The sequence below is a fragment of the Canis lupus genome, chromosome 25 (genome assembly GCF_011100685.1).
Source record: "Canis lupus familiaris isolate Mischka breed German Shepherd chromosome 25, alternate assembly UU_Cfam_GSD_1.0, whole genome shotgun sequence".
Lineage (NCBI taxonomy): Eukaryota > Metazoa > Chordata > Mammalia > Carnivora > Canidae > Canis > Canis lupus.
In genome coordinates this window covers 42,791,144-42,817,566 of record NC_049246.1, presented here as the reverse complement: position 1 = coordinate 42,817,566, position 26,423 = coordinate 42,791,144, and the positions used below count along the sequence as shown (strand labels likewise).

The 26,423-nt window shown below is 41.8% G+C and overlaps 1 protein-coding gene across 11 annotated transcripts in view; it reads right to left on the bottom strand.

Annotated features, from left to right (window-relative positions):
- Window positions 1-26,423, bottom strand: part of SP100 (SP100 nuclear antigen) — a 97,711-nt gene that overhangs the window by 2,301 nt on the left and 68,987 nt on the right. For 4 of the 11 annotated variants that reach the window (XM_038574091.1, XM_038574098.1, XM_038574092.1 and 1 more), the window contains 11 exons: window positions 24,851-24,895; window positions 16,451-16,522; window positions 13,911-13,958; window positions 12,573-12,677; window positions 10,465-10,607; window positions 7,843-7,887; window positions 6,012-6,041; window positions 3,792-3,977; window positions 2,156-2,271; window positions 620-740; window positions 76-147 (listed from right to left, as the gene is read on the bottom strand). In XM_038574091.1, the coding sequence (XP_038430019.1) occupies window positions 76-147; window positions 620-740; window positions 2,156-2,271; window positions 3,792-3,977; window positions 6,012-6,041; window positions 7,843-7,887; window positions 10,465-10,607; window positions 12,573-12,677; window positions 13,911-13,958; window positions 16,451-16,522; window positions 24,851-24,895 (983 nt within the window). Of the gene's footprint in view, window positions 1-75; window positions 148-619; window positions 741-2,155; window positions 2,272-2,548; window positions 2,878-3,791; window positions 3,978-6,011; window positions 6,042-7,842; window positions 7,888-10,464; window positions 10,608-12,572; window positions 12,678-13,910; window positions 13,959-16,450; window positions 16,523-24,850; window positions 24,896-26,423 lie in introns of those variants that run through there. The other 7 variants (XM_038574093.1, XM_038574099.1, XM_038574100.1 and 4 more) reach the window with 7 other exon arrangements.

Here is a 26,423-nt window from a genome sequence, read left to right as displayed (position 1 = left end):
AATGACAATTGGACCCGTTGGACCCATATCACAAATTTGACAATGCCAATTTTGGGCTTTGTTGTCTTCACTTACGTAATGTGGTTTTGAGGCAAAAAAGAGGCTTTTTGAATAGCAGTAGACCTTCAAGAGGACAAATTCACATTTCTGCAAAAGATAAATGAGATTTTATTTTTTTATTTTTTAGATTGTATTTATTTATTCATAATAGACACACAGAGAGAGGCAGACACAGGCAGAGGGAGAAGCAGGCTCCATGCTGGGAGCCCGATGTGGGACTTGATCCTGGGACTCCAGGATCGCGCCCCGGGCCAAAGGCAGGAGCCAAACCACTGAGCCACCCAGGGATCCCCGATAGATGAGATTTTAAGTGATGAGCAGCTTGGAGAGGATGAAATGTAAATATGCTCAGAGGGAATGCACAGCTCCCAAACCTGTGGCCTATGAAAAAACACAGAATGGGCATTTTCTTTGGAACACAAATTGTAGTGTTAGGTCTGTGATCAAAGCACATGGGGGACAGCAGTTTGCCCTTGGGCATCATCCCTCCAGCCCCTGCAAGGCTGTGCTTCTTCTCTCAAGTCCACAGAAAAGACTTCAGGTTTACATTTCAACTCACCAACTGTTCCTCAGGTACCATCCGTCTCTTTAGGACCTCAGATGCCTGGTGACCTAGTTGGCTTTGTGGGTACTTTTTCTGAAGAGCCTTTATCCTGCAGAAGATGCAACTCCATGGGTCCCTGAGAGGTTGGGCACAAGATCAGCAGAGGTAGGTTGTCTGTGACTCAGCCACTGTTTCTACAGCTGCTAAAGGCCTCTGTTCAGGAATGATGGGTGGTTTCCACATTGTACCCAACTTCTCTCTTGGACACTCCCCTGCATTAGAGCCCCATTTGGGCACAGTTTCCAGACACCCATCCCTTTAATCATGGTAGCGGGGCTGACAGTTTGCTGAGTGAGCTGCCATGGTGGGTGACAGTCTTTCATTCATCTCAAAACTTAAAGTTCTCATCTGAGCCACTGTGGGCTCAGTAATGATTCCTGCCTGTTAAAAATTGAGGATTGGAGATCAGTACCTTCAGTACTGGAGTCTTGGGCCTCACTGAGCCATCAGACCATAGTAAAAGCAAACCAGCTCTTGCTTCTCAACATAGCAGAATAAGCACAGAGCACAGAGCTACAGGCATCCTCTCCTCCAGCACTGCCGTATCTGGACCTAGAATCTGTGCTGCAGAAATTTCTTGGAAAGGAACTCTATGGACAGAGTAGTTCAGACATCTGCCATTTGCTCCTAGATTCATTGTCCATTGTCCTCTGCCAGGATCCCTATGCTGAAGGGCTCTCAATAGTCAAGCAGATACACTGGTCTCTCCTAGATAGTCATTTGTTCCTCTCCTTGGCTACTCCAGTGCTTGCTCAAGAGGTCCATTCCTAAGTACGTGTGGTGTGAGCATGGGGACTATACATGGGCTCAGCAATAGAGCAGATCTGTCTTCTTCCCCTGCAGATTGCGCATCTGTAGAGCTTTATGCAGAATCCCTGAGATGACATTATTTCCTGGGAACTACCGGCCTGAACAGGTGGATTACATTAGACTCTTCCACTCCTGAAGGGCAATGCCCTGTCTTCAGAGGGACAGACACAATCCTGGTAGAAATCATCCACCCACCCTGGCCATAGCAATGCTGTCTATACTATACTCACGGGATGCCTTATCTATCTCCATGTTAATTCCACATCCCATCATCTCTGACCAAAGATACATTTTAGGGCAAAGGAAATGCAGCATTAACGGCCATCTGAAGGCTCATCAGAGTCCCAGATTTGTCAACTTTTTATGTTCCCATAGTAGGTAGTATATGCTTTAAACCAGCAGCTAATGTATGGTGTCATAACCCCATCAAAGTGCATGAGTGTCTGGGAACCAAGTGGGGGTTATGGGAGTGACACCTCTTTCTAGTGTTTCCCATTAATCTATTGCTGCTAGTGCCATTAAACAACTCTGGATCATATTTCTGGATCCTGATACTTTAAGACTCTGCTGTCTCTGCATCAAAACACATACAACCAGATACAAACTCTGCAGGCTGATTGCGCATGGTAGGAGGATCTGTGCCATAGGAAGGAAGGGCAAGAGGGGTCCAGTCTCACTGACCTGTTAGCATCTATATGGTGGATGTGGCATGTCTCATGAAAGGACTTTGGACAAGTATCACAGCAGAACAGCTTTCCGGGTCCACGGCAAACCTCACATATATTTGAGTTTCCTGGCTAGAAGGGGAATAATGCAGACATCACTGGAATCAGTGAGACCCCGGAAGCTCAACATGTTGAGATTCTAGAACACATGACCTTTGCTTGTACCCAGGTGACACTTTTAAATTTTTTCTCATCAAAATATTAAGGAACAACACTGAGTGAAGATTTTAGAAGAAGACATTCTGGTCTGTAGTGAAGTTTGGGAGGAAAGGGCCGTTAAGACCATTAAAGTTTTCTTTATTGAGACAGATTCTGACACAAATGAACAATAACCACAAAAAAGGATGAGTTAGAGATTATCTGAGAAATTTAGTATTTGGCTCAGGGATATAATACAGTGTCTTATCTAGTTGTCTACATTCATCATCTACATTGACTTGTTGAAGAGTAATTTACTGAGAATTTAATATAACGGATTATACTTCTAACATATCACCGCATCCTATTTTCTTGGCCATAAGCTCCTCATGATTTGAAGGTCCTGGAGAGGAGTTCCTGCACTGTGGACTCCGTGACTGGAGGGCTCCTGGGCCTGTGACAGTACCTCTGGGGTGGAAAGATGTGGCCACAGATGGCCAGGTAGTTGCCAGGGAGGACAGAGCTCTTGGCTCTGGGAGCCTGTGGGAAGATGTTCTATGATTTAGTTCGATATGTAAGGTGTGGAGATGCCATCTCCAAATGGTCAGGGATTGTGGTAACAGTGACCACCACAACTGAGGCCATACCCCCATTTTCTAAGCACATAGAAAACCCTGATGGAAGGGCCCACAAAATTCGTTGATACTGGATCAATCTCAATATGTGGGACCTTTAACTAAATTTAACTTCATTTAATGAAATTAAGCATTTGATAGTGTTTTATCTAAGTATTGTGGAGTAACAAACACATGTAACAAACACTAGAATTAATAGACCGAAATAAGACTTGTTCAAGGAATGAGCCCATGTTGGGTAAAAGAAATACATTTTTTTCCCTGCTGTTTTTTGTGTATGTGTCTATGTAATAATCTATGTGGCAATAACATGTGAATCCCTACGTGCTACAATTTCTTTGTAAGATGGTTGTGTGCCTGGCCTGGAAAAATGCCCAGAAGGATGAGCACCGGGCTCCTCTTCTGGGGCCACCTGAACAGCAAGAGAGCCAATTGAGGAAGACTATGTGGTGGGGAAACATTTCATCCAGCTCTACACCTAGATGAAAAGATGAAAATATCTTGTCTATATCATGGGCTGGAGGAAGGATTTACATCCTCGTGTGACAATCTAGGTACAAAATAATGCACAAAGCGAGTGAGCACGAGAGAGCATGAGAAAGCATAAGCCAGGGGAAGGGACAGCAGGAGAGAGAGAGGCAGGCTCGATTAGGAGGAAGTCTGATATGGGGCTCGATGCCAGGACTCTGAGATCAGGACTTGAGCTGAAGGCAGGTGCTTAGCCAACTGAGCCACCCAGGCACCCCAATACTCTGCTTCTTTTTTTCAGATATTCAATTCATCACCAGTCCTGCTGATCCCATTTCTCAAATATCCCACCTCCTTCTCAGTGTTTCTGTGAGGTCCAAGGCCACGAGGATGCAGAGGCCCTTCTAGCAACACTGTCTTACTAGGCAAAGAACAGCAGCCTGCTTTTTGGGTTCTAAATGGTAATAGAATATCATCCTTGTGCCCAATGTGCTGATGTGAATCGGGGGCATATCTCAATTTGTAAATTCTTCTCATCTATAAATTCAATAAAAGAAAAAGAAGAGACACAAAAATCACACATAAGAGGAAATTCTAGGTTCTTGTGTTTTGCCCATGCGCTCCCTTTATTGAAAGGCAAAATTTAAGGAATAGGTTGTCAGGGTCATCCCTGGACACATCCCTACATGGGCCATGTAAACATTTTTCTCTTTTGTCAGAACAGATGACACTCATGGATGCTGACCAATGCTGGGTCGAGGTTTCTGGACCATCATCTTACAAAGTGCACTGTAGATAGGCCCTGAGAAAGAACGAATAAACATGCCGATCCTGTGTTGGAAAGCTCATGGTCTGGGAAGCCCGTAACCCTGACACATATCTCTTTAACCTTTTTAGTAAGAAACTTGTCCTTTTGCTTGACAGTAGTTCTCAACCTGATGTACGATAGAATCATCTGGAGGGCTTTAAAAAAATCCTGATGCCCGAGGCCCCATCCTCAGAGATTCAATTAATCACATGTGAGTTTGGTTGTTTGCTTCAGCAGGGCGGGGACATAGGCAGTAGGTTTTAAACATTCCCCAGTTGGCTTTCAGGTGCAGTCATTCATGGAGACCCCTGGCTTCAAAAGCAGTGGTTTCTGGATCAGCAGAAGCAGCATCCATTGAACAGCAGTGGCCCACAACTTTGGCTGTGCATTAAAACCAGCGGAGGAGCTTTGGAAAATACTGACCACGCAGAGGAGCTTTGGAAAATACTGACCATAACATCAGAACCTCTGTGGGCGGGACCTCCAGCTGACTGCCCTGTGCAGCCAAGGTTGGGAGCCCAAGATCGAGAGGGATTTCTCCCAGCAAAGCCTCGGAGCTGTGAGTACAGTCATTATCGGCCTATGACATCAGTCACAGAAAGGTTATGAAAAGGAGTGAGGACATTTTTGTTAGAAGAATTGCCTTCTTATCTTCACAGAGGGCTTGGTTGTGAGCTGCAAGAAATAACCCTCCATGTCCATTCCAGTTCTCAGAAAATTTGCACAGACCCCAGAGATGAGAGATGTTCTAATACTCAAGGGTCCCACCTCCAGCAGAGGAATGGGAGTGGTGTGGATGCATCTAGATCGTGCTGCGCAATGCATTTGCTAGAAGGCCAGAGGGCACAGCAACCCTTTTCTATCCCCTCTTGGTAGGCATCCTGTATCAGTACAGCTGCTCATCATTCTATAGTGAGAGGTTCCCCCTGGAGTTGTGCAAAAAAGGTGACTGTGCCTAATACATGGATCTTGTTGCAATGAAAGCAATCAAAGTGTCATTCAGCTTAAATGGAGGGGCCATCTGTGATGTCGGCCAACTTTAAAGTAGGGCCTATGAGATCAGAAGGGTCTGCACATAATCGAGCTCTAGCCAAGCAATTTGAGTAAAAATGTCTGTGATTTGCTAGCTTCAGTCTTAGCCAGCTCAGTACCCTGGTGGCTCCCTTGAGACAGACTCCAGGGTCTCCACAAAGGACCCTGCAGCTACTTCTCTGCAGTCTCCACCTGCCCCGTGTACATTTCTCAGCAGGACTCATGCCAGGGTCCACCCCTGGACTTGCCAGCTTAGCCCACCCAGCCTGTTCCTTCTGGCCGATGCTTCAAACCATCTGAGCTATCTTGGAGTGCGTGTTTGTCGTCTTCCTTCCCTCCCTTTTCCCCTTCTTTAAAATGCTGCGATTCTCCCAAATGTGCTCCTTACCCCTAATTTGCAGGCCAGCCTTGGCTATTACCACTTTAAGTCCTGGCTCTAGAGACCCCAGTAGTCTAGTCCTCTGACTCCCATACTCACTTTTGAGGGGAAATAAGGAAACAGGAAGGTTTCCCTGAACAAATGGAAAGGAGACTTTCATGCAGAGACACCAGCTCCCAAATCAGCTCCCTGGTGTGGGTAACGCGTCTGCCATTCTCTGCTCATCACACCCAAGGCGCGCTCCAACTGAGTGTGCACGTGTAGCAGGGAAACCCAGCAATGACACAGGTAATGTATGGAGGGATAAGGCCTGGATTATTCTGGGGTCACGGGTGAGGGAGTAAGTACTTACATAAGGGTCAAAAAAGTTGTTGCTGCTAGACTGAAAAGAGAGAAAGATTGAGTGACAATATTGAATATGATTTTTCATTAACCACACATTTAAGCAAACTTCTTTATGTAAAGGATTCATGCCATGGCCCTCCCTTTGTTTCATAGCTGTGTTTATAAACAGGGTCTGGATGGCTAACTGGAGAATGAGGAAACATGAAATTATATGTCCGTGACGGTTTGGCCCAATGCAAGTTTTCTTCTCCAGCTATCAGACCCAAAGCAGGCCTTTCTGAGCCCGGCCTGAATTCTACAGATAGAGTTGGAGCTGCAAGGAGGGAATCAGCCTGAGGATTAAATGTCCACAGCTCCCAGCAACCACAGCGCCCAGAGTCCTGGATGCCGTGCAGGTGTCCTAGAGAATCCCACTGCCTTCTGCAGCTCACCCAGGGCATAGCCCTGAAAAGAAAATGGGTCTAAGGTCCCCAGTCCTGTACCACTTCTTCCTGAAGCTAAGCACCTCTCCACTTTGTCCTGAATCCCAAAAGCTTGCATTGACCTTGGATATCTGTGGACTGACTTGGCCTCATTCAGCCTGGAACCATGCCTGCCTCTGCTTCTACCTCCAGTCCGAGGCAGTGAGGCCACAGATAAGACACTCAGTATCTTATCTGCCACGGCCACTGGCCAAGCATAAGTTTAGTGCTCAATGTGTGCTTACAGGTGTTTGTTGAATGGATACATAAGTGCACAAACACATGAACAAGTTGTCACTTAGGAGATGAGTTTTCTTCGCAGCCAGTAAATGATCAGCTCGAAGTTTTCGGTCTTATTATCCCAGGACACCTCAGCTATCACCATCGGGTTTAACAGGAATCTTATGAGCAGGAAAACTGCCAGTAGCACCCCCTGTCATTTGATGGCACAGGGAATAGAAGCCTAGGGGCCGGGAAGGAAGAGACTCTGGAGAGCTGCTCTGAGAACTGAGGTAGTCACACCTTAAGAGCTGTAAGCCCAGAGGCACCTGAGAGGCATCTGTGATGAAGGGATGGGAGATGGCCAACTCCCCTGATTAACACACACTGAGTTACCCTTGACTCCCTAGCACTGGACAGAGAAGTTTGCTCTTAATGAACAGAGCAAATAGTGTGTCTTTCTCTAGAAAATCCAGTGGATACAAGCTCCAGCAACTAAGTCTCTAGCATAAAGTCAGTGGAGCAGTTAGCCCCAGAAGCCAGCTTTGTGAAGACTGTGACTTTTTGGTGCAGCAGAGGTAGACCAAAGTCACATCTCTGGGAGGTTAGAAAAATGAAATTCTTCTATCTGCCTGTGCCCCACACAGTTTCTCTCTCACACTCACTCTAGAAGAGGCCAATGGAAGATGTTAACTATCCCACCTCCTTCCTTGGAATCCATGCAGCATCGAAACCACTGGTTCATGAACTCCACATGTGACTTTGAAGGAAAGAGAATTCACCTCCATAGATTGAACTAAGGTTTGCAAAGCCCCTCTGGTGAAGCCTGATGTTTTCACTCCCAAACCATCTCCCTGGTGTGGCGTCTCCACAAAGCAAAAGATCTTCCAGGTCAGCAGTGTCTCACTCCCACACACCAGTCTTCCGCTCTCCCTCCTCTCTAAGGTGATATCTCCATAAAGGAAAGGAATGTTCCCTTAAAGAAGGATCCCTTGAAGAAGGACTCAGTGTGAATGTGCGTGTGTGCATGTGAAGGAGAGGAAAGATACAAAAGAAAGGGGGAGACTGTGATATAGGTGGTTTGCTCCACCAGGTGACATATGGCTATTATTCATCCTAAGGGGGTGAGACATAGGCCGAAAGTCATGTGATAATTACCTTTCTTCTTTTTCTTCTTCTTGGCGGGTCTGGTAGGTATTTATTCTGAAAGAGAAATGGGATTAATGCTACGATGGGTTCTTGTTTCTACTCTGCAAGCTTGGTATTTCCAGCTGCCTTCCAGATATATCCCACTGTCAACATAAATTCAAAGTGTCTTCATGGAAAAGAATGCCCCTCTCCAAATCTGTAACACACTGTTCTCTCTTGCCAGGCTCAGCTTTAAGGTAAGCTTTAAAAACCACATCCTCTCTTACTTTCCTCATAGCCTTGCCAGCTTTCCCTTCCTGATGTCTTCTATACTCACTGCTTCCTTTTCCATCCCCCAGGACCCCTCTAGCTTGTGACTTTATACCTGACATGCTACAGCTACTCCACTGGCACATACCTGCTGAGTGATGGGCAAGGAGCAGGCCCCATCAGTGGCCCTAGGCACACAAAGGTGTCTAGGTCTTTGCGGAGACAAGTGGGAAGAGCCATGATAGAGTGGGTAGGGATGATGAAGTGTGAACTGTGCTCTCACAGAGTATTTTGGGGTTCAGAGATGGGTCAGTGTGGTAGGCTCTAATGGCCCCCACAGATGGTCAGATCCCAAACCACAGACCTCTGAATTATGTGAAGTGGTAAAAAGGTGTAATTTAATTAAGGATCTTGCAATGGGGAAATCATTCTGATGATCTCTATGGGGCCAATGTAATGACGTGCGTCCTCTTGCCAGAGAGGCCAGAGGGTCAGTGTGAGTATTAGGAAAGGTAATGACAGAACATGAGGTTGGAGTGACGTCAGGAAGGGCCTTCAGCCCAGGAATGCAGGCAGCTTCCAGATGCTGAAAAAGGCAAGGAGCAAATTCTCCCTGGAAGGCTCCAGAAAGAACCAGTCCTGCCCACACCTTAACTTGAGCCCAGTTAAAGTGATTTCAGACTTCTAGCCTCCAGAATTGTTAAGATAATGGATTTGTGGGTTTTTTTTTTTGTTTTGTTTTTGTTTTTGTTTTTGCGGTGTTTTAAGCCACCCAGGTTGTAAAGAATTGTTAGAGCAGCCACAGGAAGCAAGTGTAGTGAGTGTGTGCTGTTTGAGCTGGGCCTTGGAGGCTGGGCGAGGGTGTATCAGGCACAGAGGCCGTGAAGGTCGGGTGAAGTCTTCGTGGCTGCCAGCACTCCACCTTCCAGCCCATCTTGCATGCTCTGAGCAGATTAATACTTCTAAAGCAGTGTTTCACCGGTGTTAGTCCCTAACTCAACCACACCCACCCGCCCTCCCCCGCCCTCGCCACCCTCATGATCTCTCCATGCCTGCAGAAGTGTCTAGACTCCTTCCTCCAGCCTCAAGATCTCTTCCATCAGCCCAACCCATGTATTTAACCTTATTACCCTTATTTCCTGACAAATCATGGGCAGGATTTTCATGCCATCCTTTCTCTGTAGAATGCCTCCTTCCCACATTTTTGCTCATCAGGACTATTCTTTCAAGACTCAGCTCAGTGCACACTGTTCCATGAAAGTGTCCTTAACCTCAAGGCCGGAAATGACCTTCCCTCCCCAGAGCCACTGCATGTCTTCCTGCCGGAGCCCCTCCTTAGAGCACCGCCAGGCTTGCAGTCCTGTGGTGATGAGGCTGGTGTGCTGCCTGCTGCGTGAAGGAGGTGCTGTGACCATGCAGCCTTCCTCCTACACGGCTGGGGCTCAGACCTTATAGTCCCCTGGGCTTTAGATGTGTCTCAATAGATATTTGCAGAACAAAGAGCTTTTCTTTATCATTAGAACAGCACAAGGAAGGGCCCTCTGGGTCAAGTGAAAGAGTCAGAAGGCTCAAGTTCATCTTCAACAGAGACCCAGTCCATTTTGTCCACATGAGGGGTCCAAAGGAGGCGTTTTGGGAGGTGGGTAGAGGGATAGGGTAACTGGGGGGACAGGTAATTGGGTGATGGGCATTAAGGAAGGCGCGTGATGTGACGAGCGCTGGGTGTTATATGCAAACTGATGAATTATTGAACTCTACATCTGAAACTAATGATGTGCTCTATGTTGGCTAATTGAATTTAAATAAAAAAACAGATGCAATTTATCTATATTCTTTTCCATGAATGAATTTCAGAAGGCGATCAAAAGAAATAATGTTGGGACACCTGGGTGGGTCAGTGGTTGAGCATCTGCCTTCGGCTCAGGATGTGATCCTGGGGGTCCTGGAATCTAGTCCTGCATCAGGCTCCCCGCAGGGAGCCTGCTTCTCCCTCTGCCTATGTCTCTGCCTCTCTCTCATGAATAAATAAATATTTTTAAAAAGAAAAAGAAAAGAAATAATATTAAAACTTTCTGTAATCCAGGAAACACCCATACCGATGGGCTATCTTCAGATACATGTAGTTCTATTTTGCTACTTTAAACATTGGCCTCCAAAGTCTAAGACCCCCGCTCCCCACTTAAATGCTTACCTGGGACCACATTACATAGTGGTGATTATTCATGGCCCCATCAGGGCCATAGTTTACTGTCCTACCTTCAAAAGGATAAGAGTTCATGCATTTAGAGGATGAAGCTGTAACATAAAGCAGCCAAGATGCTTCTGAGAGCAATGTTAGACCTGGGCAAGACCCTTGATTTAAGCCACTTGTCCTTGGAATACCTCAATCAGGTCTTTCAGGGGAAATCCGCCACATCTCACACTCATCTTCCAGTTCTTGGATCGTGAGTGGTTTCCTTCAACTTCAAATTCCCTGAGAGTGAACCAGCTTCCATTCTCACCCTTTATACACTTCTCTGAGGTTCCTATGAAACCAAAACAAGGAGTTGCCAGGGAGCGGCGCTCCCCCCCCCCCCCCCCCCCCCCGCCCCCCAGCCGACCGACCGTGGAATCCCCAGAATGTGGCCTGGCCATGGATCTGGCCCACCCTTCTTGGGCCCAGAAACTACAGCAGGAAAGCTGAGATCCCCCTCAGGGGCCCCAGAAGCAGCTCAGAAGGCAAGGGCAGGAGGGGAATTCCTGCCCTGTATGCAACGTCTTTGACCTTTGTGCATACGTCTTTGACCTTTGTGCAATGAGGACAATAATTAGCACCAACATTTATTTTTAAAATGTATTTCACTGTATTCAAAAGTGAAAAAATACTGAACGGTTCTGAAAATGAATGAGCAAGATTCTTTTCCTCTACTTCTGTGAGAGCCAGGCTGAGTTTCAGAGGGGGCAAATGAAGCTGACAGGTGGCCATGTGGCAGCTGTCACCACAGCCACATCTGCCTCCGCTTGTACAATGTCGATCATCCAGCTAATGGCAATCAATTATTTCTCATATTTTGAGGGTGCTTGCGTGGCTCAGTCGGTTGAGCATTTGTCTCCTGATTTTGGCTCAGGTCAGGATCTCAGGGTCATGAGATTGAGCCCTGTGTTGGGCTCCACACTGAGCATGGAGTCTGCTTGGAATCCCCTCTCTCCCTCTGCCCCTTCCCCCTCTTTCCCTCTCTCTCTCTCTTAAAAAAATTATTTCTCATATTTTGGACTCATTGCTACTTTATGGGAAAAGTATTATAGAAATGTCATCAAGTGGGAAAAGTTAAATTACACATCTGCAATATGGTTACAGAGCAAACATTGATACTTCTTCGTGCCTAAAGAACTGTATTTGGGGAGGGGAGAATCAATTATGGCAGAGGAACATTTGTACTGTACTTTAACAGTTATGAATTGCGAAGTATTTCATATCTGTCATTTCATTTCTTTCCCCTTATAATAACACAGTGAGGCAAAGTTTTATTATTATTCCCATTTTGTACAGGAGGAAGTTCAGGATAAGAGACAGTAGCAGTTTGGCCCAGATGAGACAGACACTTGTGGTGTCCCTGAAGCTCAAATCTGGGTTGTCTAATTCTAAACACGATGCTCCTCCCCACTAACACAAGGCCGCACAGAAGAATGGGGCTGTGAAGGTTGTTACCAGATTACTCAACGTGTACATTTTCCACCCTCATGTTGAAGTACTTGATCTTGCATTGGGTGCTGGATAGGCATCTTGTGGACATTTTCCATGGGGAGAGGAGAGATGCTCTGTTACATGTAAGCATGGAAATGCCATCCTTGCTCCAGCCTATCTGGGATGCTGGGCAGAAAAGAGCTAACAGGGCAGACAGCAGGTTGCTATCTTTAGGAAGATTTATTTGCAAGGTTGGCTCTTGGCTGGCATTGGGGAACGTGCATTTGGGGAGTGGTCCCACCATTCCCAGAACTTAAAAGAGTGTCTCACTGTCTGAAGCTGTTTATATAAACAATATAAATAGTTTATGATGAACACTTGCTTTTCTTCTGGGCATCTGGAATTTTGGTGTGTGCTAGGCAGAGGACACCTACGTGACTAACCCCTGATAAAATCCTGGCCTCCGAGACTGGGGGCAGCCTCTCTGGTAGATGGCATTTCACACGTGTTGCTACAATTCATTGCTAGAGAATTAAGTGTATCCTGTGTGGCTTTACCAGGAAAGACTCCTGGAAACTGGCACCTGGCTTCCTTTGGACTTTGTTTTGTGTGTCTTTTCCTTCCTTGATTTTGCTTTGTGCCCTTTCAATCTAATAAATCATCACCATGCGTTCACTATATGCTGAGTACTACAAATCCTCCTAGTGAATCATCAAACCTAAGGATGGTCTTGGGAGACTTCCAACACAGGTGTCTACTCCTTGAACAATATGTTATTCACACGGGTATGTTTTATTTGAAAAGCATAGAAGATCATGAAACCCACCTTGTTTCATTTTCTCCTTATATAAAATCCCCTTTGCCTCTCCACAGGTCACAGGAAGTTCTGGACGGTGAAAATCCATATGTGTATCTCTGGGAATTCTTGGACCTGCAAGAAGCATCTTTTTTTTTTTCATTCCATCTTTGTCTATATCTGTGCACTGTTTGAGATCCTTCAACTTGAGATCTTTCTTTTATAACTTAAAATGTATGGGAGAGCTTTTCCCCATGAACTGATTACTCTTCTGGGTCTTTCTTCTATGGCAGATTAGGTGCATGAAGATAACATCATTCTCCAAAACCCTATGTTAATAACCTTGTGTGGAGGTGTCTGAATCTCCAAATTTGTTGATCACGACTCGTCATTGTGCAGTGATTTTTCTCCTGCCATATTGCTGCTTTGGAGTTATGTAGCTGGAGATAAAACCTCAACTTTTAATTTATCTCCTTGCTTGAGTAATCAGCTGTTGGACAGAAAGCAGGATTGCAATAGGGCACCTGGCAGGGGCGCTTCTCCTTGCTTGTCTTCTCTCATTGCTCTCTGCTTTTGCACTTCTCCTTCGTGTGAGCTTTCTCTGTGGCTACAAAGGAAACTCAGGGTGGAATGTGCTAGAACTGAAAATTACTCAGGGCGGGAGCCCCTGCACATCCTTTGGGAGGGGCACTGGGATCTGATTCTGCTGAAGCAGGTATTGCAAGTCTTGAACTTAAGAAGCAGTAGCATCCGTTCCTGCCCTTCTGACTAACACTGGGGGGGATTCATTAAAGACACATTCTGGGGCTTCTCTCTGGAATGGAAAGGGTGGATGGCCATGGTCCTTCTAGAGTTAGTTCTGTTAGAGCTGGGATGAGCCTAGAAGGTCACTCAGTCTAATTCATCCACCACCCACCCATTTACAGAGAAGGAAATTGAGGCAAACTGCCCCCCGCCCCAAATGATAATCCAATGTCACACAACCAAAGGAAGTTTGGGAATTAGGACACAGGTCTTATATTACCACCCAGGGTTCCCATTAATGGGGAACCTATGGTTCTCCACAACGGGGGCAAGAGAAGGGTCAGCTAAATATCATGAATGTCATACCTTTTATTATTTTTTTTATGTTTACTTCTTCAAAAGTTATCAGTGTAGGTAAAGAAGCCCTGTACAGGCCCAAGGATGCCTGGAGTCCCTCAGATCAACTGGCTAATCAATGGATGGGTGTTATACCATCTTGCCTTGTTGTTGAAATTAATCAGGGCCAATGAATATCCTAACATTTGTTACTTGCTCTAAAAGCCAATTAAGAAAATTGACTTACCACTCAAAACACGGAGTATAAAATAAGAATTTAAAAATTACCTCTTTTTCTGCCTCTTCTCAAAGGCCCAGTGTTGGTTGTTTTTCTCCCTGAGAAAGTTAAAAAAAAATGCAAATGTCTATTGTTTATAACATTATATTGCAAATAGTAGTGTTTTACAAAAACACTATTCAAATGTAACTTTTTAGAAGCCTGTCTAGTACTTTAAGAAAAATAGCAAATATGTGAATGAATCAGGAGTCAGGAACTTTTTCCTGTAAATGGTCAGATAGTAAATACTTAAGGTAGATAATTGCTGTTATGACTACTCAAATCTGCTGTTGTATTATGAAAGCACCATGGATAATATGGAAATGAAAAGATGTGGCTGTGTACCAATAAAACTTTATTTACAAACAGCCAGTGGGCTGGATTTGTCCTCCAGGCCACAATTTGTGGAACCCTGGCCTAGACTTAGTTACAAAGATGATACTTGGCTGAGAGTCATCTTTTACTATTAACTCCAAATAAGTTTGAACCAGTGTTTTGTGGATTTCTGAAGCAAATGGATGAGAAGAATAGTGAAGTTAGACATCTACTGAGTGCTTCTTGTGTGTCAAGAACTATCCTTAGACCTTGCCTCCATTAACTTACTTCATCCCTAGAACAAATTATCAAACAGGAACTAATACTCTCCTCATTTTACAGATGAGAAAAATCAATGCTCAGAGATAATAATACAGATTAAATGAAGGTATGGAAGATTTCCTTTGATAAAGAGACAGAAATAAAAGTCAGTAATACAAGGTCTCAAGGGAGATTTCATGGTGGAATCTACCAGTCAGATAGCTACCCAAATTCCTAAACTTAAAAGAAGATTTTTGTGCTGAAAGTGGTGGCAAAAATGAACAGAGTTCAAAACAACTCAATGAAGGGGAACTTAACAGAAATTGGTGCCCACGTTCTAAAAAATGTAGGGTTAGAGATAGAACAAAGCGTTGACTTAAAAAATGTTCCAGAAGAACGTAGTATCTGATTAATGTGTTGATTGTGTTCAAAAAAAGAGTGAGTCATGTCCATGTCCATGTCTGGGTATGCCATTACTCAAAAGTGTTTGAATGTTGAAGTCAGGGACACACACTGGATGCTTTTTCTTTCTAAAGGTCTGTGCCCATGGCTGGTATCCTTGGGTACTAATTTTGATAGTTCAAGTCTCAGGAGAAAATGTCCTCCAGATATTCAACCATAACTGGTCTTTCCTCTAAACAGATTATAATCAGATGAGGCTGGAAAGGATTTTTTCCTTCAATCAAGCACAAAATGCCTTCATTCTGGGGGCTTTTCCTATTACAATTACCCAAAGGATTTTTAAAATCCCATCAAGATAAAAATGGGCCCATGAGATAGTTATTGATGATTCCTGTTCCAAGAGGAATCACATCCCAAGGTCATGCATATTCTACCCTACAAAGTATTACCCTTCAGAAGTTTACCAAGATATTATGAAGGTACACTGAAAGGAGAGATTCTCAGACCTGCATAAAAGAATCATAAGCATGGCTATTGATACTAAAGACTTAAGACGTGTAAAATAGGGAAAATGTACATCGCAAATAAATACAGAAGATTTATTTAAAAATTGCTCTGCATTGTTGAGTTCCAAAGAACATGATTGTGCCAAGTATAGTAATTAGTATGGTTGCCAGGTGTAAAAAGTCACCCACGCAAGTGTGACTCTGTGGAAGAGCCCTCTCCTATCATTCATGGTGCTGAAGTGGTAGGTATACCCAGGAAAATAAGCCAGCTCTGGCTTATTCTCCCTCCCCTCCTCCCTCCTTTCTCTATCCTCTCTCTCTTTTCCTGCAAGGGTCAAGACCCACGGTCTCATGAGAAGACACTTGTGCTCTCTGCTTTCTTCTTGCTCTCTCTGTCCTCTCCTTTCCCATGAGGTAACCAAACTTAAACCCTAGCCCTGGTTATAATCTGAGTATGTTGAGCAGTGGTCATTATTGGCAAACATACATTCTCTTCCTCTCAGTTTCCTTCTGTTTAAATCCTCTTGTGACTAGTGTGTGAGTTAGACTCTCTGTTCATCCAAAACACAGGATATGAAGCTCAATCTGAGGCTGAGATTGGCCTTGGAGGGAAGTCAAGCTATTATTATTTATTTTACTTTATAGATGAGTAAACTGAGGCAGAACAGGTAAAGCGACACACTCAAGTCCACACAATTACCTCATGTCATGGAACATCAGGAAGAACAGCCACATCACTTGTGAGTTACACAGTGTTTCATGGCTACAACTACTTCCAGCCCTGAACGTTATCAGTTCAGCAGAGGCAGCACTGCGGTGGCACTTGGGCCCCAGTTTCTGATTGCAGATTCATCATCAAATTACTTTTTTGTGGTATTATCATCTCTCTCTCTGTCACATTCTGGAATTGACTAAATCTGATATATTTCTCAATAGTACAGCTACATAAAGCAATAGGGAAGTAGGCTTGTTACTAAAAACATGTAATAGAACATGAGAATTTAGATGTTTAGTTGCTGAAAATGGAAAATGTATACTTTTTTTTAAATTAAAAAAATTGTTTTTACCTTTTGGTTTGCCTCTGCTCCATAGGGCTCTGCTAATTAGACTTTGGATTCTATGTCTGCCTCTCCTTCTCACTGAGAAAACAAAAATATAAAAAATGCAGCTCACATGCTAGTAAACAGCCAATGCAACAATGAAGAAATCAAAGAAGAAATAAAAAATACATAGAAACAAATAGAAATGAAGACACAACAGTCTAAAACAGTCCTTGGGACAAAGTAAAAGCAGTTCTAAGAGGGAAATTTATAGTAATAAAAGAATACCTTAAGAAACAAGAAAAATCTCAAATACATAATATAACCTTATACCTAAAGGAACTAGAAAAAAAAACAAACAAAACCCAAAGTTAGTGGAAGGAAAGAAATAATAAAGATCAGATCAGAAATAAATGACATAGAGACAAAAAAAAAAACCAGTTGAAAATACTAATGAAACAAAGAGCTAGTTCTTTGAAAAGGTTCTTTGAAAAGCAAAATTAACAAACCTTTAGTCAGACTTAAGAAAAAAAAAAGAGCGGAAACAGAATCAGAAATGAAAGGAGAAATAAGAATAAACACCACAGAAAAACAAAGGATTATAAAAGAATGCTACAAAAAATTATATGCTAATGCATTGGGCAACCTACAAGAAATGGACAAATTCCTAGAAACACACAATCTTCCAAAATTGAATTAGGAAGAAGTAGAAAATCCAGACTTATTACTAATAATGGAATTGAATTGATAAAAAACAAAAACAAAAAACCTCCCAACAATCAAAAATCTAGGACCAGATGGATTCACAGGTGAATTCTTCCAAACTTTTAAAGAAGAGTCAATGCCTGTTCTTTTCAAACTATTTCAAGAAAATAGAAGAGGAAGGAAAGCTTCCAGATATAGTCTATGAGGCCAGCATTACCCTCAAAACCAAAGACTAAAAAAAAAAAAAAAAAAAAAAAGAGAGAGAAGAAGAAGAAGAAGAAGAAGAAGAAGAAGAAGAAGAAGAAAGTAAGTAAAGGGAAGAGACCTACAGGCTACTATCCCTGATGAACATAGATACAAAAATCCTTAACAGGGATCCCTGGGTGGCGCAGCGGTTTGGCGCCTGCCTTTGGCCCAGGGCGTGATCCTGGAGTCCCGGGATCGAATCCCACATCGGGCTCCCGGTGCATGGAGCCTGCTTCTCCCTCTGCCTGTGTCTCTGCCTCTCTCTCTATCATGAATAAATAGATAAAATCTTAAAAAAAAAATCCTTAACAATATATTAGCAAACTGCATTCAACAGTACATTAGAAGTATCACTAATGATGATCAAGTGGAACTTATTCTAGAAATGCAAGGATGATTCAATATTTGCCATCCAACCAATGTGACACACCACATCAACAGAATGAAGGATAAAAATCATGTGATTATTTCAAAAAAAGCAGAAAATGCATTTGAAAAATTCAACAATCCATTATGATAAAAACTCTCAACAAAGTGAGTCTATAGGAAACATACCTCTGCATAATAAAGGCCATATATGAAAAACCTACAGCAAATATCATACTCAGTGGTGAAAAACTGAGAACGTTTCTTTTAAGATCAGGAATAAGAGAAGGATGTCCACTCTCACCTCTTTTGTTCAACATAGGACTAGAAGTCCTAGCCACAGAAGTCAGACAAGAAAAAGAAATAGAAGGCATTCAGATTGGTAAGGAAGAAGTTAAACTACCATTATTTACAGTTGACATAGACTAGCCATAGAAAGCCCTAAAGATTCCACAGAAAAACTATTAGAAGGACAAATAAATTCAATAAAGTAGAGGCTGTAAATTAATACATAGACATTGATTGCATTTCTATACACTAACAATGAAGTAGAGAAAGAGAAATCAAGAAAGCAACACCATTATCCAGCCTTATTAAAAAGAAAAAAGACTCAAATTAATAAAATCATCAACGAAAGAGGAAAGATCACAACCAATAGCAAGGAAATACAAACGATTTTAAAAACGTATTATGAGCAGCTATATGCCAATAAATTAGGCAATCTAGAAAAATATGGATGCATTTCTGGAAAACCACAAATTACCAAAACTGGAACAGGAAGAAATAGAAAACCTGAACAGGCCAATAACTAGGGAGGAAATTGAAGCAGTCATCAAAAACCTCCCAAGACACAAAAGTCCAGGGCCGGATGGCTTCCCAGGGGAATTATATCAAACGTTTAAAGAAGAAATAACACCTATTCTACTAAAGCTGTTCCAAAAGATAGAAAGAGATGGAATACTTCCAAATCCGTTCTGAGGCCAGCATCACCTTAATTCCAAAACCAGACAAAGACCCCACCAAAAAGGAGACTTATAGACCAATATCCCTGATGAACACGGATGCAAAAATTCTCAACAAGATACTAGCCAATAGGATCCAACAGTACATTAAGAAGATTACTCACCATGACCGAGTAGGATTTATCCCCGGGATGCAAGGCTGGTTCAACACTTGTAAAACAAGCAAGGTGATAGATCACATCAACAAGAGAAAAAACAAGAACCATATGATCATCTCAATAGATGCAGAGAAAGCATTTGACAAAATACAGCATCCATTCCTGATCAAAACTCTTCAGAGTGTAGGGACAGAGGGTACATTCCTCAGCATCTTAAAAGCCATCTACAAAAAGTCCACAGCAAATATCATTCTCAGAGGGGAAAAACTGAGAGCCTTTCCCCTAAGATCAGGAACACAACAGAGATGTCCACTCTCACCACTGCTATTCAACATAGTACTGGAAGTCCTAGCCTCAGCAATCAGGCAACAAAAAGAAATAAAAGGCATTCAAATTGGCAAAGAAGAAGTCAAACTCTCCCTCTTCACAGATGACATGACAGACACATAGGTCATTGGAAGAGAATAGAGAACCCAGAAATGGACCCTCAACTCTATGGTCAACTAATATTCAACAAAGGAGGAAAGACTATCCACTGGAAAAAGGACAGTCTCTTCAATAAATGGTTCTGGGAAAATTGGACAGCTACGTGCAGAAAAATGAAACTAGACCACTCTCTTACACCATACACAAAGATAAACTCAAAATGGATGAAAGAACTAAATGTGAGACAAAAATCAATCAAAATCCTAGAGGAGAACACAGGCCACATCCTTTTTGAACTTGGCCACAGCAACTTCTTAGAAGATACATCTATGAAGGCAAGAGAAACAAAAGCAAAAATGCACTCTTGGGACTTAATCAAGATAAAGAGCTTCTGCACAGCAAAAACAAAAAAAAACAAACCCCCCCCCCCCAAAAAAAAACAAAAAAACAGTCTACAGAATGCGAGAAGATATTTGTAAATGACATATCAGAAAAAGGGCTAGTATCCAAGATCTATAAAGAATTTATTAAACTCAACACCCAAGAAACAAACAATCCAATCATGAAATGGGCAGAAGACATGAACAGAAATCTCACAGAGGAAGACATAGACATGGCCAACAAGCACATGAGAAAATGCTCCGTCACTTGCCATCAGGGAAGTACAAATCAAAACCTCAACGAGAGAGAGATACCACCTCACACCAGTGAGAATGGGGAAAATTAACAAGACAGGATATAACACTTGTTGGAGAGGATGTGGAGAAAGGGGAATCCTCTTGCACTGTTGGTGGGAATGTGAACTGGTGCAGCCACTCTGGAAAACTGTGTTGGTTCCTCAAAGAGTTAAAAATAGAGCTACCCTGTGACCCAGCAATTGCACTACTGGGGATTTACCCCAAAGATACAGATGTAGTGAAAAGCCGAGACACCTGCACCCAATGTTTCTAGCAGCAATGTCCACAATAGCTGAACTGTGGAAGGAGCCTCTCGGTGTCCATCAAAAGATGAATGAATAAAGAAGATGTGGTCTATACATACAATGGAATATTACTCAGCCAGTAGAAATGACAAATACCAACCATTTGCTTCAACGTGGATGGAACTGGAGGGTATTATGCTGAGTGAAGTAAGTCAATCGGAGAAGGACAAACATTATATGGTTTCACTCATATGGGGAATATAAAAAAATAGTTGAAGGGATTATAGGGGAAAGGAGAGAAAATGAGTGGGAAAAATCAGAGCGGGAGACAGAACATGAGAGACTCCTAACTCTGGGAAATGAACAAGGGGTAGTGGAAGGGGAGGAGAGGTGGGAGGATGGGGTGACTGGGTGATGGGCACTGAGGGGGGCACTTGACAGGATGATATCACTGGGTGATATGCTACATGTTGGCAAGTTGAACTCCAATAAAAAATACACATACAAAAAAAGGGTAAAAAAAAAGAAATCAACTTCACTTATATGTGTAACAAAAATAACAAAATTCCTAGGAATAAACTTAACCAAGGAGATGAAAGACCAATATTATGAAGACTATTGATGAAAGAAATTGAAGATGACACAAACAAATGGAAAGATATTTCACGCTCATGGATAAATAAACGTCAAAATGTCCATAGAACTCAATATACAGATTTAATGCAATCTCTATGAAAATGTCAACAACATTTTTCACAGAAATAGAACAAATAATACTAGAATTTGTATGGAACCACAAAGACCCCAAATAGCCAAAGCAATCTTGAGAAAGAACAACAAAGCTAGAGATATCACACTCCCAGATTTCAAAATATATTACACAAAGCTATAGTAATCAAAACAGTATGGTATTGGCAAAGAAACACACATACAGATCAGTGGAATGGAATAGAGAGCCTAGAAATAAACTCATGCTTATATGGTCAATTAATTTATGACAAAAGAGGAAAGAATATACAACGAAGAAAAGACAGTCTCTTCAACAAATGGCTCCGGGAAAACTGGACAGCTACATGCAAAGGAAAGAAACCAGACCACTTTCTTACACTATATGCACAAGTAAACTCAAAATGGATTAAAGACCTAAATTTGAGACCTGAAAACATAAAATTCCTAGAAGAAAACACAGGCAGTAATCTCTTTGACATCAGCCTCAGAAAAATTTTTCTAGATCTGGTTGCTCAGGCAAGGGAAATAAAAGCAAAATAAACTATTGGGACTACACCAAAAAAAAAAAAAAAAAAAAAAACAACAACCCACAAACTTTTGGACAATGAAAGGAAACATCAATAAAATGAAAAGGCAACCTACTGAATAAGAGAAAATATTCAGAAATGTCATATCCAATAAGAGGTAAATATCCAAAATATATAAAGAACTTAAACAATTCAACATTTTAAAAATTGGTTAAAAATGGGTAGAGAATGTGAATAGACATTTTCTCCCAAAGAAAACAGACAAATGAAAAGATGTTCAATATCACTAATCATCATGGAAATGCAAATCCAAACCACAATGAGATATCACCTTATACCTATCAGAATGGCTAGTATCAAAAGGATAAGAACTAGAAAGTGTTGGTGAAGATGTGGAGAAAAAAAGCACCCTTGAGCACTATTGTGGGAATGTAAATTGGTGAAGCCACTGTGGAAAATAGTATGGAGGTTCCTCAAAAAATTAAAAATAGAAATGCCATATGATCTAGTAATTCCACTATAGGGCATTTACCCAAAGAAAACAAAATACTAATTCAAAAAGATTTATGCATTCCTGTGCTTACTGTAGCATTATTTACAATAGCCAAAATATGAAAGCAATTGAAGCGTTCATTGATAGATGAATGGATAAAGAAGCTGGTGTGTGTGTGTATGTGTGTGTGTGTGTGTGGTGGAATATTACTCAGCCACAAAAAAGGATAAGATCTGCCATTTGTGACAATATGGATGGCTAAGAAGGTGTTATGCTAAACTAAATAGGTCAGATAGAGAAAGACAAACACCATATAATTCCACTTATATGTGAAATATAAAAAATAAAACAAATGAATAAGCAAATAAATGAAAAGCAGAAACATCCATACATCTAGAGTACAAACTGATGCCAGAGAGGAGGTAGGGTATGGGCAAAATTGGTGGAGAAGAGTGGGAGAGACAGGCTTCCAGTTACAGAATAAGTCACAGGCATAAAAATTATAGCATTGGGAGTATAATCAAGCCTAAGAGGGTGACTGAATGAGGAACCAGCTACATGCCCACTGACAGTCGAACTGTGAGAAGGCATGATTCTCATGAGCTTCTCTGGGGAAGGGAGGGGCTCAGGAAGTTTTCTTGAAAGATATTCTGTCCAGAAAGATGATTTGAATGGATGAAATGACCCCAGGAGGGGTGTGGCTTCCCATAAGGGGGAAGTGGTAGGCAATCAGCTGGAACTCCTGCATTAGAGGAACTTCCATGGGGAGATTCTTTCTAAAGAGGGGTTCTTTAAAGAACCCACAAACATGGCTTATGCATCTTCCATATCTGGGAGACACGAAGGACATAGCCCATAAGAGGCCTATTCCTACTCCTTACTTCCTTCTCTCCTCCTTGAATTAGCTAAAAGCACAGATACTGAATAGGGTTAGACAAGAGTGTGGATAAGAGAGCAAGCTGGGGATCCCTGGGTGGCGCAGCGGTTTGGCGCCCGCCTTTGGCCCAGGGCGTGATTTTGGAGACCGGGGATCGAATCCCACGTCGGGCTCCCGGTGCATGGAGCCTGCTTCTGTCTCTGCCTGTGTCTCTGCCTCTCTCTCTCTCTGTGTGACTATCATAAATAAATAAAAAAAAAAAAAAAAAAAAAAGAACAAGCTGGTCTCATCCAACTTCCTCACTACATGTTTTCCAGTTGTGATATTATGTCAGCTCAGGCTTTTATTTTTTAAATTATTTTTAATTATTTTTTTTCAGCTCAGGCTTTTAACATTGGATGAGTTTATCAGTGCTGCCAAAAGGGACTAGCACAGCTCTGGGGCTTACCTAAGACTTCATCTTGGGGCAGGAAGGGAACTGTTTCAGAGGGAAGTTTTGAAAAGGAAGTAGAAGGAGCAAAGTGATTTGTGCTTCAATTACCAATTTCAAAACAAAACAAAACAAAAAATTACCAATTTCAACATTTTAACAAAGGTTTCACAAAAACTCAGAGGAACAAAATCTTGGACCTAGGGAAGTGCAACCTAAGAAATAACTAAGATGATACAGGCAAATATGGAGATAAAATGATAGAGCTGCTAGAAATACATGTATATATTTATATGTTTAAATTTTATTTATATTATTTACATAAATATATGTATGCAATGCATATGTAAAATATGAGAGGACCTCAGTTATATGTGTGTGTGTGTGTGTGTGTGTGTGTGTGTGTGTATAAAATGATGAGATGACAGAAATAATCAGAAGAAATGGAAAGGAAATGTATCCACCTATGTTTTGATGCCGCAAGAAAGAGTCCTGCCACTTCTGAGTGCCATATAAACTTAGTAGCAGTATTTTATACCATAGGATGTTAAAGAATGAACAAAAAGAAAGAAACTCTACATGAGGAACAAGTAGAATGGGAGAGTAAGGGGAAAAGAAAAGAGACAAAGAGGAGGAAGAAAAGGAGGAACACAGTGGAAATAAATAATTGCAGAACTGGGTGCAGAGAGTGAAGAATCATCTTTTTCTTCTTCTGTTGCAAGGACACCATATGGCGCATGCTCTGCTTGAGTCTGGCTTCAATAGCTATCTCCCAGGCTTAGATCCGATGTGATACAAGGACTCTAGCTTCTGTTTGATTAATTCAAGTTCCTTCTGTCTGTTTCTCCTTGTTTTGTTGAGGGTTGTGTTCATTAGTTATAACAAACCTTTCTAACATTTTCTCCTGGTCCCTCATTTCCCATTCAGGGCTAGCTTGTCTCTGGCCATGTGGCTCCGTGCAGGTCCCAGCTCCTATTCTTGCCAAAAGTCTTAGGTGACAAGAGGCCAGGTTTGAACCAATAGCGTCTGAATTTTCCTCCAGATATGAGGAAGTCAGTGACTTTGGATAAAAACGTGAAAGGTAAGTAGGCAGATTGCTATTCATTCCGCACAATCCTCTTTCTTCCATAGGAATAGAGTTACAGCTGAACCTAAGGCTGCCTCACTACAGATTATATTTCTTGGCCTCACTAGCCGCTAGCTCTGGTCATGTGACCAAGTTTTGGCAATAGGATGTGAACAGAAGACTCTGAATCTTTCCATTAAAAGAAGTCCATAGGTGATTTTCCTGTTCACTTTCCCCATTCCCACTGGTTGGGAGACAATGGCAACCAGACTAGCTTTTTTGGACAAAGAGGAAGAAATCATGTGTTGCAGAAGGCAGTTTCTTCCTTCCATTTCTGGACTATTTGGCGGAAGAGAAATAAATTATATGGTTTAAGCCACTGTATTTTGAGTTCTCTTTGTACACTTTAGCCTGTACTTTAAACAATTCATTATTTATGAAGCCTGTTGGAGCGAAGATGGGTCTGGCAGGAAGATCAGGATTGCAGTAAGTGCACAGCTGTTAATTCTCAGACTTTTACCTTTTTGAAGATTGTTTTTTTTATGTATATGTCTTCTCTTTTTTCCTTCAAACAGAAAAGAAAATAATCCTTTAGAATTATAAACAGATTTATAACCCCTACGTGTCAGTAATCTTCAAGTATTTTAAAGTCTTCATTCTACTTTTGTAGTGCTAAATTTCCAGCTACCAACATGTCATCTTGGTTGTCATCACACCGAAAAAAAAAAATAGCAACAAAACAACCTACATTTATGCTGCTTTACAGTATATTTTTACCTATTTACATGAGGTTTTCTCATTCACAATAAAGAAAATGCAAAAGGCTGCTGAAATCAGATAGGAGCTGACAGAGAAGAAGGGGGGTGTCAGAAAGGTCAAGGAAAAGTAGATCTCAGAAATCACAAGTATATGTCCTAGGATTTAGGGGTTTGCCTTGAAAAGCTGAAACTATAATCCATGTTTATAAAAGCAAGAAGTTAATTACAAAGTAGAAAAAAACATTGGAAAAATGAAGACAAATTTAGAACAGGATAAAAGAGATTAGATGTTTCAGAAATTAAAGTGAAGGACTTTGTAAAGGATTTGTAAAAACGGAACCAGGAAGTTTAGAACAATTAGGAAAGATTAGAAAGAAAATAATCAGTGGAAGATAGTGAACAAATCAAGAGATTTCCTAAAAGAAAATCAGAATAATAGAAGCATTTTAAGATAAATTCGAGAACAAATGTCCTGAAATATAACAAAAAATTGAATATACACATAAGTACATATATTTTCACCCTATAGCATAAAAATTGACTCCAAACTGTCAATCATGAGATATATTCCAGCAAATTTACTGGACTTTAAAGATAAATCAAGAGGGAGCTTGGGTGGCTCAATGATTGAGCGTCTGTCTCTAGCTCAGAGCATGATCCGAGGGTCCTGGGATCGAGTCCTGCATCGGGCTTCCTGCAAGATGTCTGTTTCTCCCTCTGCCTATGTCTCTCTCTCTCTCTCTCTCTCTCTCTCATATGAATAAATAAATAAAAATCTTCAAAAAAAAAAGATGAAGCAAGAATGGAATGGGCAGTCTAGACAAAAATGTCAAGTCATTTTCAAGGGAGGGGGATCTTTTTGGCTATAGAATTTTCTACAGTAATACCTAATGCCACAGGAAAGTGGAGGAAAACCTACAAGATGCTTCTAGAAATAGTGAGTCAAATATTTTTCACATATAAAAAATAAAACAATGCTTTTGAACAGGAAAATTCTGGGAATGTCGTTCCTATGAGTAATTATTGGGAAAACTAAGGATCCACCTCAGCAAACTGAGACAAGACTGGAAAAATTTTGGCAAAAGGATTCAAATAAAAGCAGGGAGTGGGCAGCCTGGGTAGCTCAGCGGTTTAGTGCTGCCTTTGGTCCAGGGTGTGATCCTGGGGACCCAGGATCGAGTCCTGTGTCAGGCTCCCTGCATGGAGCCTGCTTCTCCCTCTGCCTGTGTCTCTGACTCTCTGTCTCTCTGTGTTCTCTCATGAATAAATAAATAAAATCTGTAAAGCACCTTGTTATATTTAAAAAAAAGGCAGGGAGTGAGGTGACAGACCAGG